At 31.6% G+C, this 16858-nt stretch overlaps 1 protein-coding gene across 1 annotated transcript in view; it reads left to right on the top strand.

Moving 5' to 3' along the window:
• The first annotated feature begins 1189 nt into the window (after positions 1–1189).
• The window catches only part of LOC143045196 (uncharacterized), a 265357-nt gene continuing 249688 nt past the window's right edge, over positions 1190–16858 (top strand). The window contains exons 1-6 of the mRNA XM_076217539.1: positions 1190–1271; positions 2044–2110; positions 3053–3190; positions 7779–7910; positions 9560–9706; positions 12111–12236. Coding sequence (XP_076073654.1) covers positions 1269–1271; positions 2044–2110; positions 3053–3190; positions 7779–7910; positions 9560–9706; positions 12111–12236 — 613 coding nt within the window. The 5' untranslated portion in view covers positions 1190–1268. The remainder of the gene's footprint in view (positions 1272–2043; positions 2111–3052; positions 3191–7778; positions 7911–9559; positions 9707–12110; positions 12237–16858) is intronic.

Raw genomic sequence — 16858 nt, 5'->3', positions numbered from 1 at the left:
TATATGCTTTCAAACATTGTAAACTTGTTTCGCCATTTCAAACAGATAACATTCTAAGGTAAGTAGAAAACTCGATTCCTTTCACAGCTACAAAGTTACTTATCTGCATTGGATTTCGACTGGATGAAGCTAGTTGTCTAGCTTAATATTGCATTCAATTTTTATTGCCTTGTAATTATTTCAAAAAAAATATCAATATACGCCTACTAAAAATTGTGTAATTCATATACAATATAATAAATGCATATTGACAGTATAGACATATAACTACAGGTTATTAGCTGAAGAACGTTTGTTGTAAAGTTTCCACATTTTTACATGTTTATATATGTATATTCTATTTTTGCTACTGAAAACAACGAATCAAAGACTTCAACGTTATATATGACTTATAGAGGACAAGGTTGTTTAATTGATACAACATTCAAAGTCCTTTTGTTTTCCACACAATTAATCTTACCATCATTAACAAGTGCTGCTTCAACTCCAATATCGATACAAACAGTATATGTCACATATAGTTTGCGATAGTAGTACGAAAACCTGGACTGGTTCAAATACTACTAGCAATGTGTCAAGTGCCCTACATCAATCGACCTTCTAGGGTATATAAAATTTAAAGTTTCGTTATTCGAAAAACGACTTTCCTTGTTGGCAATATTAAGGGTTATAAAACGTTGTCCACTGCATAACCTGTTGGTATGCCATACAATGTAATTTATACACATTTCAAATTTATAATTAGTTCACCAATGTTATATCTGCTTATCTGCGTTACAAAAATTTGTTTGTCTCTCAGAGGCATTGTGTTTACAAGATTTACAACTATGTAATTTATATAATGACAGTCTTATAGTTTTGGTTAAATAGTATAACATTTATATTAACATCAAAACCTAAATACGAAGCCGTGGACTACTTCTCAAATGTGTGTTCGTCAGCCAAAGTTGGCTTTAGAAGTATTCAGCTTTGAGCGTTCCTAATGAATGTAAATCTAGAAAAGTGATTCGAACGCCTGTCAGTAATGACACGTTGAACATGTAATAATTTTTTGTCTTACCGAAGGAAAAATAAGAAAGGTGCTTAAAACGCACAAGCTATATCAAGTGTTATTTCTTTTGATATGCAAATAGAGATCAACGTAACGATTATGCAATGTCACCTGTGTTTTTTCTCTCACCTGGAAACGTTTCGGATCACGTTATCATATACAAACAAAATTTAGTATTAATATTTCAGATTTTGAGTTTGCTGGTTGTCTCTGTACTATGGTAAGTGCAATGTATTGCTTTAATGCTATAGTTTAATATTAAATCAAGTAAATTAATTATTGCAAAATATATTTATTTGATTAGAAAAGGTACAAATATTTTTAAAGTGTGATATGCTATATCATATATTCCTCTGATGTTTATTTTCGTTCGGTTTATCTAACATATTTGTTCCTTCTCTGTTTTGTTAGCTTCCCCTTTATTTGGATTCCAAAACTAATGTTTTAAAATAATACATTATTTGTATTAATGACACATTGACCGAAACTTAAGACTTCAGTTTGCATAAACAATTTAGGATTAATACACTTCATTATGTAAACTTATTTTAGTAGTAGTTGGCTCTCGAAACGGTAGTGTCTAATGACAAGATTTGATTGAAAATTGCATGTAGAAAGATTAAGCTTGTACAAGATATACCAGGTGTTTCTGGGTTAAAACTTAATGTATTATATTTATAAAGCTGTTTAAATTAAAAACAACGTGTTGAATAGATGAGAATTTTTAATTGGTGGTTTGACATCTGTATATCGACTGACACGAATAGCCTCGCAACGTTATGTTAGGCATTTTCATCCAGAACATCATACTACATAGCTTTAATTATCATAAATAAATGTTTACATCCCTGGCTTTGAACTGTTTTTGGTTTGAGCATTGTCCGAGCAATTTTACTGAGGTTGAATTTATATAACACAAAAACACATACAGCATTATTTTAATCAAAATAGGATTTAAAGTAATTTCACGGAACTAGTTTTTCTTTTTACAGGATCTTTTTTGTCGGTTTGTTGGCATCTGGATCGTGTGTGTCATTTATATTGCAGTAGGCGTTGAAGGTATGTCATGATAATATATACAGTAGTCTATGTAGAAATTATTGTTATTCGACTATTTACCGGATTTGTTCTTGCATAAGCAACACTTCTGGAGCACCTGAGATTCATCCTAGTTTTTGGTAGGGTTCGTGTTGTTTATTTTTTAGTTTTCTTTGTTGTGTTATGTGTACTATTGTTTGTTTTTTTGTCCATTTCAATTTTTAGCCATGGCGTTGTCAGTATATTGTCGATTTATGAGTTTGACTGTCCCTCTGGTATCTTTCGTCCCTCTTTTGTTAAGTTTTCGAATTTATAAATGTTTATCAAACCATAAAAAGTAAAATAACGAAAGTTCCTAACTCCTAGAAAAAGTGAAAACGGAAAGTCCGTAGCTTAACCTCTCATTTATATTCATTCCAATATTTTGATAACAATAAAACCAGACATAATACCGTAAAGCGGGTTATTTTTTGCGGGTGTAATATTTCTCGATTTTCATTTAATAAGGTTTACGAAATATTTTTGCGGATTCTATATTTGATAACACTTGTGGAAAGTTGTATCATTGGCAACTATACCATTCACCTCTTTAATTTTACAATCAGATGATTTGTGATTCGTATGATGCAATCGATGTCACTCCTTGTCTCCATCACACAGGGTAAATACGCCAATATTTGGTACTATTTGAAAATATTCTTTTCTTAAACAGGATTTAAAATGATGTATAATACTAAATAAAGTAATGCAGCATAGATACCAGGAAATTGAAATTTAGTAATCGCACGTTTTTACCAAAAACACATCAGTGACGCTCGAATGTAAAAAGGTTATACAGGCCAATTCAAGTACGAAGTTTGAGAGCATTGTGGACTAACAATACTTAAAGTTTGGCAAAATACAGCTACATTATATTCCTACGGTAGACAAGCCTTAGAATTTCAAGAATTATCTTTTATTCAGGTGTAGCTTTCGATGCAGCTTGTACAGGTACCGGAGTTGGAGATTGCACAGACAGTAACAATATATGTGACGGTACTTCCAACAAATGTGCATGTAGTACCACTTCTTATAAAAAAAATGCTACAACATGTGCCACAAGTAAGAGTTGTTGGTGTAAACAATAATTTATTATGAATGATACATGAATTTTATATCAAAATATTTCCAATACTATTTGAATATTTACTTGACCATAGCTATATATAGTTCTTAATTATATTTGGTTAATGAGTTATATCACCATACGTGTATTTTTAATTACAAGAGGGGAGAAAACTCCCTTTTGCGCTCAACCTACCCTTGCAATCAAAACTTACGTGTTAAGACATGTCGCAACTAACAATTACGTAAAAATAATTTGTCGATATCTCATACAGCTTTTGAATATCAGTGATTATAAGCCAAAATCAAAATTAAGAATTTGACCCTGACTGTTGACCATGACCTAATTTTCATTTTTGTTTTACCAAGGACCTCAAATCAAAAGATCCTAGGTCTCCATTACTTACGGTTTACAAGATAAAAATGCATATCACTTATATCAAATGCATAAGGGCAAATAACTCTCAAAAGGACTTGTCATATCGCTTCGGTTAAAATGCAACAAAACATGCAAAAGATATAACGAGCAATTTTATAAAATAAATTTGTCGTAATCTTTTACGGTTGCGACGGAGTAGTGGACACAAGGAAAACAGTGTTTGGCGAGATAACTCCTTCAAAGAAAAGAACTTGGTTAGGCAGGGTAAATTTCAAAGGCGCATAAACTGTTCGATATCATATACCAAATATCTAAGCGACATATTGTGAACAAATATTTATCGCAAGAACGAAATTGGGCGGAAGAAAAAAAAATAATCAGAAGAAAAACAATAAATCTGTCCACAGAAAAGTGGAAAGACCTAATAATAATAATTAAAAACCAATTGTTCAGAGATTTTGAGAATTGAAGGTCTTTCCACCCCAAAAAAATGTATTTTAATATGAATAAATAAACTCATCATAGATACCAGGACTAAATTTAGTATATACACCAGACGCGCGTTTCGTCTACAAAAGACTCATCAGTGACGCTCGAATCCAAAAAAGTAAAAAAAAAACCCAAATAAAGTACAAAGTTGAAGAGCATTGAGAACCAAAATTCCTAAAAGTTTTGACAAATACAGCTAAGGTGATCTATGTCTGAGGTAGAAAAGCCTTAGTATTTCAAAATATTTAAACATTTGTAAACAGTGAATTAATAAATATAACCATATCAATGACAATTCATGTCAGCACAAAAAGTGCTGACTACTGGGCTTGTGAAAGTAGTAAAATTAAGTTTGAAATATCATTTCAATCGTCAAATGATAGCTTTTTGTAAGCTGATTCTAAAAATATATGGTTTCTATACTATTTGTTTTTAGATAAGGGAGATAATTTGTTACTTCAGGTTTGAAAAATGTTACTTCCGATAATATTTGAATATTAACGTGAGACTGATTCCAAAAATATTTGGTTCTATATACTTTAATAATAATAAAGTATAAGCTACTTCCGGTTTGCACAAGGTCACTTCCGGTTGTTATTTCAAGGTTAAATGTTTGAAACGTATCGCAAAAAGTCTCATGGCTTTATCATGTATACATATTCATATGAGGTAAAAGAAAAGGTCAAAATCTAGAACGTCAATTTAAGCTATGACCTTGAGATCAATTTCAAGGTCATAACCAAGGACCTCAAATAAAAAAAACCATAGGTCTTAATTATATATGGTTAATAAGTTATATCACCATACGTGTATGGAAAACTCCCTTTCATCTTCAACGTACCCTTACTATCAAAATTTACGTATTACGACATTTTGCAACTAACAATTTAGTAAAAATAATTTTTCGATATCTTATACAGTTTTTGGAAATAAGTGAAAATAAGCCAAATTCAAAATTTCAAATATGACCTTGACCTTTGACCTTGACCTTATTTTTAATTTGTTGGACCAAGGACCTTAAGTAAATCAAAAGATCATAGGTCTCTATTACTTACGGTTTACAAGATAGAAATTCATATTCCTTATATCAAAAGCATAAGGGGAAATAACTTTCATATAATGCGTTCATATTGCTGCGGTCAAAATTGAACAAATCATGAAAAGGATATAACAAACAATTTTATGAAATAAATGTGTCGCTTTTTTTTTACGGTAACGGAGGAGATTCAGTCACAAGGGAAACAGTGATCGGGGAGATAACTCCTACAAAGAAAATTGTTCGGCATAGAATGTGTGAAAATAAAAAGCGCATCAACTGGATAATACTATATAAGATATATCTAAGCGACATCTTGCGAAACAAAAATTTTACGGGAGATCAAAATTAGGCGGAAGAAAATAATATCAATAATAATAATAATTAAAAACTATTTGTTCAGAGAACAATTGAAGGTTTTTCCACTTCTAACAATTTATTTTGAAAATATCATAATTCGGTTTAAAATGTAATTTCCAGTGTCAAATGAAAGGTAATCCTTAGCTGATTCCAAAAATATATGGTGTCTATATACTTTTTAATGGAATAAGTCCCAAAAGAGCTACTTGCGGTTTACAAAGGTCACTCCCGGTTTGCTTTTTTAAAACTCGTTTGGTTTGTAACTTGAAGCTCACAGTCAAATGGTTTTATCGTGTATAGAAATAAATTTCAACCAAAGGTCAAAATCTAGAACGTCCAATTAACCTATGACCTTGATCTTAATTTCAAGGTCATTGGCCAAGTGCTTCAAATTAAAAGACCTGAGGTCTCTAAAATGTATGGTTGATAAGTTATATCACTTTACGCATGATTCTAGATATAATATTGGCGAAAACTCCAATTTATTGTCTACGCACCTTTACAAACCAAATTAAAAATTTACGACATGTCGCAACTAAAACAATAATTTGTCGATATGTTAAATAGTTTTTGAAAATAAGTGAAAATAAGCCAAAATCAAAATCTAGAATATGACCTTGATCTTTGACCTTGACCTTATTTTCATTTTTTTGGACCAAGGATCTCAAATCGAAAGACCCTAGGTCTCTATCGCTTATGGTTCACCAGTTAGAAATGAATATTACTTATATCAAACATAAACGGGGGAAAAACTCTCATATGGAATCTATATATGACTTCGGTCAAAATAAAACAGAACAACCTGGTCAAAATCTAGGTTGCGAAGCCTTAGAGATCACAAGAAAAACAGTGTTCTGGGAGATAACTCTTATATGGGAAAGTATTCGGCTAAGCGGTGTCAGTTACAAAAGCGTATAGCATGTATAAACTGTTCGATAACACATTCCAAATATCTAAGCCACATCTTGCGAAACAAAAAACAGCAAAGGAAAGAAATAAGGCGGAAGAAAAAAAATAATAATCAGAAGAAAACCAATAGGTCTTTCCACGGAAAAGTGGAAAGACATAAAAACCAATAGGTCTTTCCACGGAAAAGTGGAAAGACCTAATAATGATCAGAACAAAAACAATTAAAAATCAAATGTTCAGAGAACAATTTTAGGTCTTTCCACATCAATGTTCAAAGGTATTGAAAAGAAGCTAGTTCCTGTTTACTCAAAGTTAAAATATGCATCCAATCATAAGTTTCTGCATACTGATAGGATAAATATATCGTTTCTATATATATATTTTTAAGTAAAATAAGAGAAATGATGTGCTACTTCTGGTGAAGTGAATATTACTTTTGGTTTTATATGAAAGCTGTTTTCACACTGATTCCAAAAATATATAGTTTCTATATACTTTTGTATGCAGAACAGAAGATAATTGGATACTTCAGGTTTATTGAAAGTCATTTCTAGTCTTGAGTGATAAGTTTATTTATCTTTATTACATAAGATATGGATTCTGAGTATTTTAAAATGAAACAAGTGCACAAAAATCTACTTTTGATTTTCTCAGGGTCACTTCCGGTCGTCATTTTTCAAGATTATATATCACACAACCTTTTATGAAAAGTTATATGGCTTTCCAATGAACCAGGTTGAAGTTTAATTCAAATAACCTTATAATTAGACATTTCAGGGACAGTAACTCCTATACGATGCCATTGGATTGTTTTACACCTAATGTACCATATCTTTATTACACTAAAGCACACATTTTGCACTTGTTTTTTGTATATATACCTTTAAGTGTTTGAGAACATGTCAAAATAAGCAAAAGTCAAAATTTGGAACTTGACCTTGACCTTTGACCTTAACCTCATTTTCTAAACTAGGACCATGGTCCCTCATATAAAAAGGTTCCAGGGTTATACCTTTAAAAGTTTATGAATTAAAAAAAACATACCGACAAATTTAGTTTGTAAAGGTAGATAATTCCTTTAAAATTTCATTAAATCGCTTCGACCCAAATTAGCCAAAAATAACATAGGATGGCACGAACAATTTGTAAAAGAAATTTTGTCGATATCTTTTTTTGTTCTAAAAAAGATGCACACATTTGATAAACAGTAAATAGGGAGATAACTTTTACCTAAAAAAGTGTTCGTCTTAGCAGGGTGAAATTTAAAAGCGCATTAACTATACGATTCAATATTAGAAATATCTAAACGACATATTGCAAAACAAATATTTATGGCAAGAAACAAAATTAGAAGAAAAAAAAACCAAAACAATAATAATCAGAACAAATACAAGACGAAATTTTCATTTCAGAAATCACATTAACTGGAGCATGCACAGCTACTACTCAGTGTGCAGACCCTCAAGCAGAATGCCATGCCGCTAAACATACATGCGGATGCAAGGCTACCCATTTTGTTAATACGGCTGGAGCCTGTTCTCCAAGTAAGATTTTATGAAAGCATAGCATTATGGATAGATTATCATTGTTTATGCAAATATATTATGTAATACATGTCAAGTTCTATGACGGCAAGGAGATATTTGATTCCTTGTGACTTCCACGGGTGCAACAGTTTGCCTTTTGGCAAAACAGATATCCAAACATTTAGTACGGACACTGCTTATGTATTGTTTAAATTATACCCCAAAAGTTTGCACTAATTCTACCGAATACTGAACTGTTAAATGCAATTGACTTCAATATACTTGGAATGATGACATTTGTTTCATGACAATCAAAGTAAGGGCACATTTCACGTGGATTGTCATGTTACATCAATGTCAGATTTTGAGAATTTCACTGATCAACTTTAGAAAATGCTCCTTACAAATCTAAGGAATAATTTTATAACATTTACGTATTTATTGTTTATCTGCAAGTATTTATTTCTACAAATAATCTCTTTCGGGTGTGGGCTTATCATTTTACTACCATTTTTTTCAAGTAAAAAATTAATACCGTGGTTTCCTGACAAAATAACACATATATATATAATACTTTAATTTAAATTTCAACTTCATGATTTATGTGGTGAGATGTATTTCTAAAAAGAAGAAACATTGATTTTGTTTTTATTTCATAAAAGAAAAATATGACCCCGAATTGAGTTTTAAAAGTGGTATAAAAAACATGTATATAGTTTTTACTAACATTCATTTCATGAATATTGTTAGGTCAAATTTGAGTATGATAACAACCTGCCTCTGGATACAAACAGTTACAAACCGCCAGTCTTTGATTGAATTTGTCTCCCTACCATAGTACCATAGCTTATTCAAAACTGATTTTTTATGTAACGTCTTTTTGTTCGCAAAAAAAATTAAAAGTGCATGGCTAATGAAACCTCTTATTTAAAAAAAAATTGTGTTTAATTTTATATACAAATTATTCTTTAATATTTAATCCTATTCTTCAATCGTTTGCTTATACCAAACTGTATTACAGTATATATAAGTGTTTTATATATAATGTTTATCTTTCTTAATTAGCAAAAGCAATTAAAGCCCAAAAACGTCGATTATTTAACAAAAATAAAATATTGCTGGTATTCTGTTTTAAAGAAGAGACGACGGATGCCAGAGGGACAGTCAAACTCATAAATCGAAAATAAAACTGACAACGACATGGCTAAAAATGAAAACAAGACAAACAGACAGTCAATAGTGCACATGAAACATCACAGAAAACTAAAGAATAAGCAACACGAAACCATAAAAAGAACTGGAGGTGATCTCAGATGTTCCGGAAGGGTAGGCAGATCCTGCTTCACACTGTTTGACTTGGAATATACTACATTATATTGATAATTGACGTACATCTGATGGCCAGAATGGAAACAAATAAAGAGACTCTATTTGCTATTAGCCAGATGATTTATGTTACTTTGGTATACTTATTTAAATATATACTAAGTATGTAAACACAGACAGAGAATCTGAAGATCTATGAGTTAATTTGTTACTATTTGCGTTCCACTGACATAACCCTCAAATTTCCGGTTTAATTATTTAATTATTTTGTTGGAACACTAATATCCTAAATACAACTGTGAACTTATATATTTGTTTCTAATATTATTAACAAATTACAGAAGTTGCATTTAAAGCATCATGCGTCGTCGCAGAGACTGCAAAAGATCAATGTGTAGCCGACACGGAATGCAAAGATGATGGTTCAGGAACTAACAAATGTCTGTGTAAAGCCACCCATTATGACTCTTCAGGAACTTGCACACCAAGTAAGATATTTGTTTCTGTAAAATATTACTTGTTTGTCGGTTTTAGAGACTTATCAACACTTTTTGTTTCTGTTCTACCAAAACATGCAAAAAGTCTGTATATGAAGACTGTTTTATTGTTTCATCCGACATTTAAAAAATTCCAACGGACTCTTATGTCATATTTCTTCAATGATATTGTCTGTTTAAGCTGTTTCCTATGCGTGAACATTTACTTTTGATATATGTTAATAAGGAAGTATCGGGTATGAGCGGAAATAAATACCAAAAGAGTAAAATATCTGTTTTTTAGAGATTACAAATTGATTTTTATTTAATTCTATAATGATTTATTTTTAGTCAATCCAAATTTAATAACATGCATTCAGTAATTAGATAAGTTCAAATGAGTAATTTATCTTGTTTGATTATTATTTAACAGTTGTTATCATCTATAATTTTAGATTTGGTTTTTTGTTTGGTCCTCTTCGCATGTTTATGTAGTTATACATGTACTTCATTGGCTTTCAATAGTTGTGCTATGAGCATTTTTGTTCAAGGTTAAGCTAAAACACATTCCCTACTCAGTCTTTGCAAAACGTCACCAATGTCTGAGCAGAAAGTTGGTGAAACAGGATATGTCAAAGCACGTCTCGTCAATTTTCTTAAAAAGGTCATCGGAAGGTACCAATATCTAATGGATAAATATTCCGTACATTCCGTATCACCTTTACAAATAGTACATGATGGTCTTGAAGTATAGATCCTGCGCACTGACGTTGTTAATCATCGTAATTACGTGTTATAGTATTCTTTTATTTGTCTTTATTAAGATTATTTTTACTGATTAGTCTGTCTTTTTTGTGATATCCATTTGACGTGACTCTGTACTTATAAAACACGTTATTGTGCTTTTGTCTTTCACTTTTTTCTTATGTGCAATGTCTTTATTTCTTTTTTGTGCCTCTGTGTTACATATTGGTTTGTTTTATAGTGATTAAGATTAAAAGACAATATTGACTGCTGTACCCCTTTTTGACATTTGTACCCTTCCGGAGCACCTAAGATTACCTCCAGTTTTTGGTGGGGTTTGTGTTGTTAAGTATTTAGTTTTCTATGTCGTGTCTTGTGTACTTGTCTGTTTGTCTTGTTCATTTTTAGCCATAGCGTTGTCAGTTTATTTTCGATCTATGAGTTTCTCTGGTATCTTTCGCCCTTCTTTAATTTATATGTCTGTTTACTTTGTTCACTCATCGTCACTATAATAGAATATGATGCAACTGTCATACAAGTCAGAGGTTTAGCAGGATATGAAACCAGGTTTAATCCACTATAATCTACATAAGAAAATGCTTTACCAAATTCAGGAGTATGACAGTTGATTTTTTTTCGTATGAAGTGTTTGAGATTTTAGTTTTGACATTTGATTATTGACTTTCCGATTTAATTTCCTCGGAGTTCAGTATTTTTGTGTGTATGTTTTGCATAGTGTTTTTTTTCAAATGTTTTTCAGTCACATGCTCTAAAAATTAACGATCAATGTATTGCATTTACATAAACCATTTTTCTTTTACATACCGAAAGCCAAAATATCAAAAGAGCTGGATTATTTACCTGTTCAATTTGTATATAGCCCATTTAAGATCACAATTTTCATTAAAAATACACGATCTGATTTGTGTGCATGATACACTAAAAAATGTCTATACTTTGATATACAGGTATTTAAAACAATGTCGGTTAATAATCAATTGAAAACTTTTCGTATTAAGACTGGAATTCGTCAGTTGTTATCATATAGTGCGTATATATGTATCCTGCTGTTTGTTTTAGTAGCCGTTTAGTGTTTTATTGTTCCGTTGTTTTCCTCTAATAGTTTATGTGTTTCCCTCGGTTTTGGTTTGTGACCCGGATTTGTTTCAGTTAAATTGATTTATTAATATTGAAAAGCGGTATACTGCTTTTGCTTTTACTTACTTAACTTACTTGTAGAGATTTATAAAATATGTTATGTCACTCAATAACTATAATTACAGTGAGTTTTTGCACCACATATGTCCCAGTGAATCAGTAAATTTGTTTTTGTCTACTTACTGGCGATTTTTTTCTCGAAAACTCAGAGGAAATGCTACATTATTTAAAATAGTAACTGTCTTGAAACAGAGGAAATTCATACCAGAGGGACGTTCAAAATCATAAGCGGAAAATAAACCGACACCACCATGGTAAAAAAGAAAAAAAACAGACAAACAATAGTACACAATACGAAACTTTCCATATAATCTATTTACAAATGTAGACTCTTCTTAATTGACAGTTTGACACATATTAAGGGGAACTGACCATATTTTGAAATTATTTCTTTGAATTGAATAATTGTTACATTGTCCTATACCCAATAATTTCTGTTGGTTTTCAATTACAGGAAAGAGTCCTAAAGTCAATTGTGCATCAGGTGAATGTGTTACCCATGCTACATGTGATTCTGGTACTAGTAAATGTGTGTGTGATGCAGGTTATGATCCATCTCCAACCATCAGTCCTACCATGTGTAAGTTTAATCTAGATTGTTATACACTGTTGACATACTGTTACATAAGTCACTAAACCTTTTCATTTCTATTATCTGTCAGTTATCGGAAATATGTCTGAATGTAACTTTTATGTTGTTTGTGTTGATTATTTATTAAAACATTTTAAGATTTTATACAAACGTATCCAGTTCGTAAAACAATTTCATTTTGTTCTCTCTCGCAAATTTAGACAAGAATCAAGTCTTTTTTAGCCTTTCCTTGATCTGAATAGATTGATGTCACTGCTGGCGGTATCACCAGCCCAGTAGACAGCACTTTTGTGTTGACTTGAGCTATCATTGATATGTTCATAATTATAAATTAACTGTTAACTAAACTTTGAATTTTATAACTACTAAGGCTTTTTTACCTCAGGAATAGATTACCTTAGCTGTATTTGGCAAAACTTTTAGGAATGTTTGATCCACGATTCTCTTCAACTTCGTGCTTCATTTGGCCTTTTTAAAAATTTTGAATTTGAGCGTCTTTGATAAGTCATTTGTAAATATATAATTTTATCCTAGTATCTATGATGAGTTTATGGACATCAAGCTAGATGAAAAAATAATGTATTAACTTAACTTAATCTCACCTCTGTTTTACAACTTTTTTCAGGTAGTGGTGTTGTCAAAGTCATAACTCAGCCTTATATGTACATGGTAACCATCCTTGCATATTTGATGTTTCTTCTACGATGAATATTCCTTCTTGACCATTTTGAAATGTTTTATTCTTTCAATATTTGATTAGTATTAATTATATTTATATTTTAAGTGTTAACTGTCTATTTATCTAAATGGCGCTTAGTAATGCCTGATATCTTAATGTTAATTGCGGTTTGTTTTTGTTTGTGATTTTCTTTAATTCATGTACTTATGACATTCAGAACAACACATTTATATATGATTATTTGTGCGAGTTATGTCATATCATTCCAGTTAAAACATTTATTACTTTTATAATAGAAATTCGAATAAATTCCAAATTAAAAAAAAATGTATAAGTTTGAAACGATTTAACTTTTTCATCTTATTGTCCAATTTATTTGAAAATTAGCAATATCGCTTTTAACGACAGTTTAAGTCATTTCGTTTGAGTTTGTTTATTTATTTGAATAAATTTCGCTGCAATATATATTTTTTTTGGCGCTGATGAGACAGAAAGCAAACATAAATAATAAATCGTCAAGTAATACGTTGATGTACATTTTTAATTGTAATACGTTGATGTACATTTTTAATTGTACCTTTATCTTGTTTAATTACAATCATTTAAAAAAAACTTAACCAGCTACTAGTAAGTGTTCGCTCACAATGTAATGATTTTAGCAGAATAGTCCAAGCCTAGCACACTTTTTATGGACTGTTTGAAGAAATTGTCAATTTCCTCAAAATGCAAATTACGAGGAAAGCATCAATTGAGAGGTAAATTTTATTAGAAATTTTAATAGGCTTCCAGATTTTTGACATTTATATAGTTTATATATCATGTTAATGGGCAACGAATATATTTTAGATGTCTCGAGATCAGACAAAAGGCAGTATTAACTATTTGTTTTATCTAGTAAGGAGGAAAATATAAATTGTAACGGAGCAGGACAATTGTAGTCTAACTGTCATTTTCCTCATATTGTAAATACATTCAATAACACCATAAGAAATCTTACTTTAGTGAAGTTTTGATTATGTGACAATTGTAGATGCTTATGCAAATTATCGTTCAATGTTAATACATAATGTTTAAAAATAGTGTGAACATGAACTAATTGGTGTTACTCGACGAATTTACGTGTTGCATATTAATGAAGGTTGTAATTGAAATACAATTTGATGTAGATACGATTACGTAATAACACATTAAAAATATTTATTAAATTTTTGGGCTTTCGTGAATCATAAAGGGTGTATTCTGAGTAGAAATAAACCTCAGAAGTATTATACTATGATCAAAAGATGAAGATGAAAATGAGAAGACAATAACAATCAAAACCAAAGAGTAAACAACGACTCACAAAACCAAAAGGACATTTACATCAACAGTTAAAAATAATAATTAAGAAACAACACAAACTCCACTAAAAACCAGGAATGAAATCAGGTGCTCCGGAAGAGTAAGCATTTCTTGCACCGTATATGGCACCCGTCGTGTTATTTCGTTGTTCAGTTCGGTAATGATGGAAGGTCATTATGACTGAGGAAGAATATCAGATATGATTTCGGACACACTTTTGTCATAATGGCCAATCAGCTCATGATGGCGACCGTAAAATGTCTTGAGTGATGACCTTAATTGATTGATTCATAGCCCTGTCTAAACAAATTTTGAGAAAGCAGTATTCCTCGTTCAACAAAATCAACGTTCTTTGAGCTAGCTCTAGAATAACATATCAATTGAGACACATACTCCATATGCTGGTGCCGCTTGAATATGGCTAAAGTTGACTATAGGAAAATTAAAATCATCGCGTTTGTCATAAATTTTGGTATTCAACCTACCATCGGTAGTCATTTCGAGAAAAAAAGGTCTAAATATAAAGCAGATTCAGCTGTGTCGGTAGTATCTTTAATTTCACCTTCACTTGGATAAATTAAATGTAAGTTATCACTGAATCTATTATAATTAAGAGACAGTACATCATCAATATATAGGTGAAATGAAAAGACTGGGCTAAATTCTTTTTTCCTTTCTGTACAAGCCATTGGATAAATTCTGCTTCATAGGAATATAAAAACAAATTTGCAAGTAGAGGAACGCAATTGGTACCCATTGGGATTCCAATAGTCTGTTCGAAGACGAAACCTCCAAATTCAACAAATATGTTATCAATTAAAAGGTCCAGCATGGCAGTGATTTTCTCGTCGGTATATTTTCTCCTTGACTCTGTAAGATTTTTCACAAAGTAAACTCCAGCCCATAACTAGATATTTAAAACGTCTAGTGCCCTTTTTGTGAAAGAAATATAAGCTGACGTGTTCTTTCAGTCGAGCTTCAAGTTAAGTATGTGGAATAGTGGTATAAAGAGTTGAAAAATCAAAGGTTTTAATGTTGGTACAATGTTTTAATGATTGAGATTGTAAACTTTTACATCTATTTAACACCACTTCTTGAATATGTCGTTTCGGAATATTTCTTAAGTCCTTCTTTGACTGCAGTAAGTATGGCAGTTAGAACTTTAGAAAGGGGTTTAGTGGAACACTTGGAAGAATCTGCAATATACCTTTTCTTATAAGGATTCTTGTAAAGCTTAGGAATCCAATATAAGGATGGAAGATCCTGGTCTTCATCCTTTGGATTAACACCAAAGGAGATTAGAACCGATATGTGGTTTTCCAGGATCTCCTGCTTCGTAAGCGTACTTAGTGTATATGTAGGATTTCCAAGTGTGTTATTTATCCCCAGTTCCAGGCAGTCAATGTAGTGTTTCTTGCAAACAAAAACAAAATTGTTTGAGGCTGTGTCAGTTGGAACGACAACATACTTGTCATGGAGGCAAGACAACTCCTCTATGACCTGAGGGTCTTTAAAGACTGGAGGAGCTTTGGTGCTCATTGACCCTTTAAGCATACTTACTCTTATCTGAATCAAAGACCTCACTGATTTTACCCACTCCGTAAAGTGTCAACCTCAAGCGTTTCTCTTTTTGCTCAGTCTTTTGCATAACCCTCAAAAGAATCCATTAGTAGATTGAAGTTCTGCTTCCAATTGATTGGATGTGGCTCTCTCTGTATTTCGGACCCTTGGACAAAAGTTGTCTCAACTTGTAGTTATTGGCTATGTTTAGGTCTCCAGAAATTATATGGCCAGCAGGATTATACACTAAATTAGAATGTGAACAGGCACACTCAGGTGGTTTAGCTTTGAGGTCATCAATATTTAAATTTTGCAACACTGTTTTGTGATTAAAAACTATAGATGCAGCAGGTTTGGTGTAGGCATACGATACTATAGGACAAGATTGATCTTTAAAGTAAGAAGGAATGTTGCTTTTTACTCTTTTATGGTGAAGAATATTACTTATATTTATAGCATCAATACCCTTGTTTGTGAACTTCAAATTGAAGAATGAACTTTTTTGCAGTTCCTCCGAATGTTCAAAAACGGGTTAGAATATTATATGGTTAGCAATATTCATCACCATGGCAACTATTTTATACTTCGAAGATCGACTATCTGTAGTGTGGCATTCTAAACACACTTTCAATAGAGAGTTCAGTCTAGAAAGCGGAAGTGAGTACAGTTAAGAGCGATTGTGACGAATTCCAAGAGGTTTGTTGATATGTTCGGCAAGGCCATCTATAGAAACATCATGCATATCAGGTGGATTATAATGACGATGTCCATGGCTCCTCGGCCGACGAAGAGACCTATTGAATAAATCCATCACATTCACTGAACTACAGTTAGGGCTACTCAAGTTACCTACAGTATCTTTTTTTATCGTTACATCAATAAGGTGTTGCAGTACCTAATTCTCTGATCCAGTACTCTTCTCTTTTTCTGCGAAACGGTGTTTTTTATTTCGGATTATTGGTGTGGTGATAATTTTTTTCTAAAATGCGAAATTTAATGGAATTTTCTGAATGGTCAATTAGGTTGAAAT

Source organism: Mytilus galloprovincialis, chromosome 9, assembly GCF_965363235.1.
Source record: "Mytilus galloprovincialis chromosome 9, xbMytGall1.hap1.1, whole genome shotgun sequence".
Taxonomy (NCBI): Eukaryota; Metazoa; Mollusca; class Bivalvia; order Mytilida; family Mytilidae; genus Mytilus; species Mytilus galloprovincialis.
This window is presented reverse-complemented; position numbering and strand designations above follow the sequence as displayed.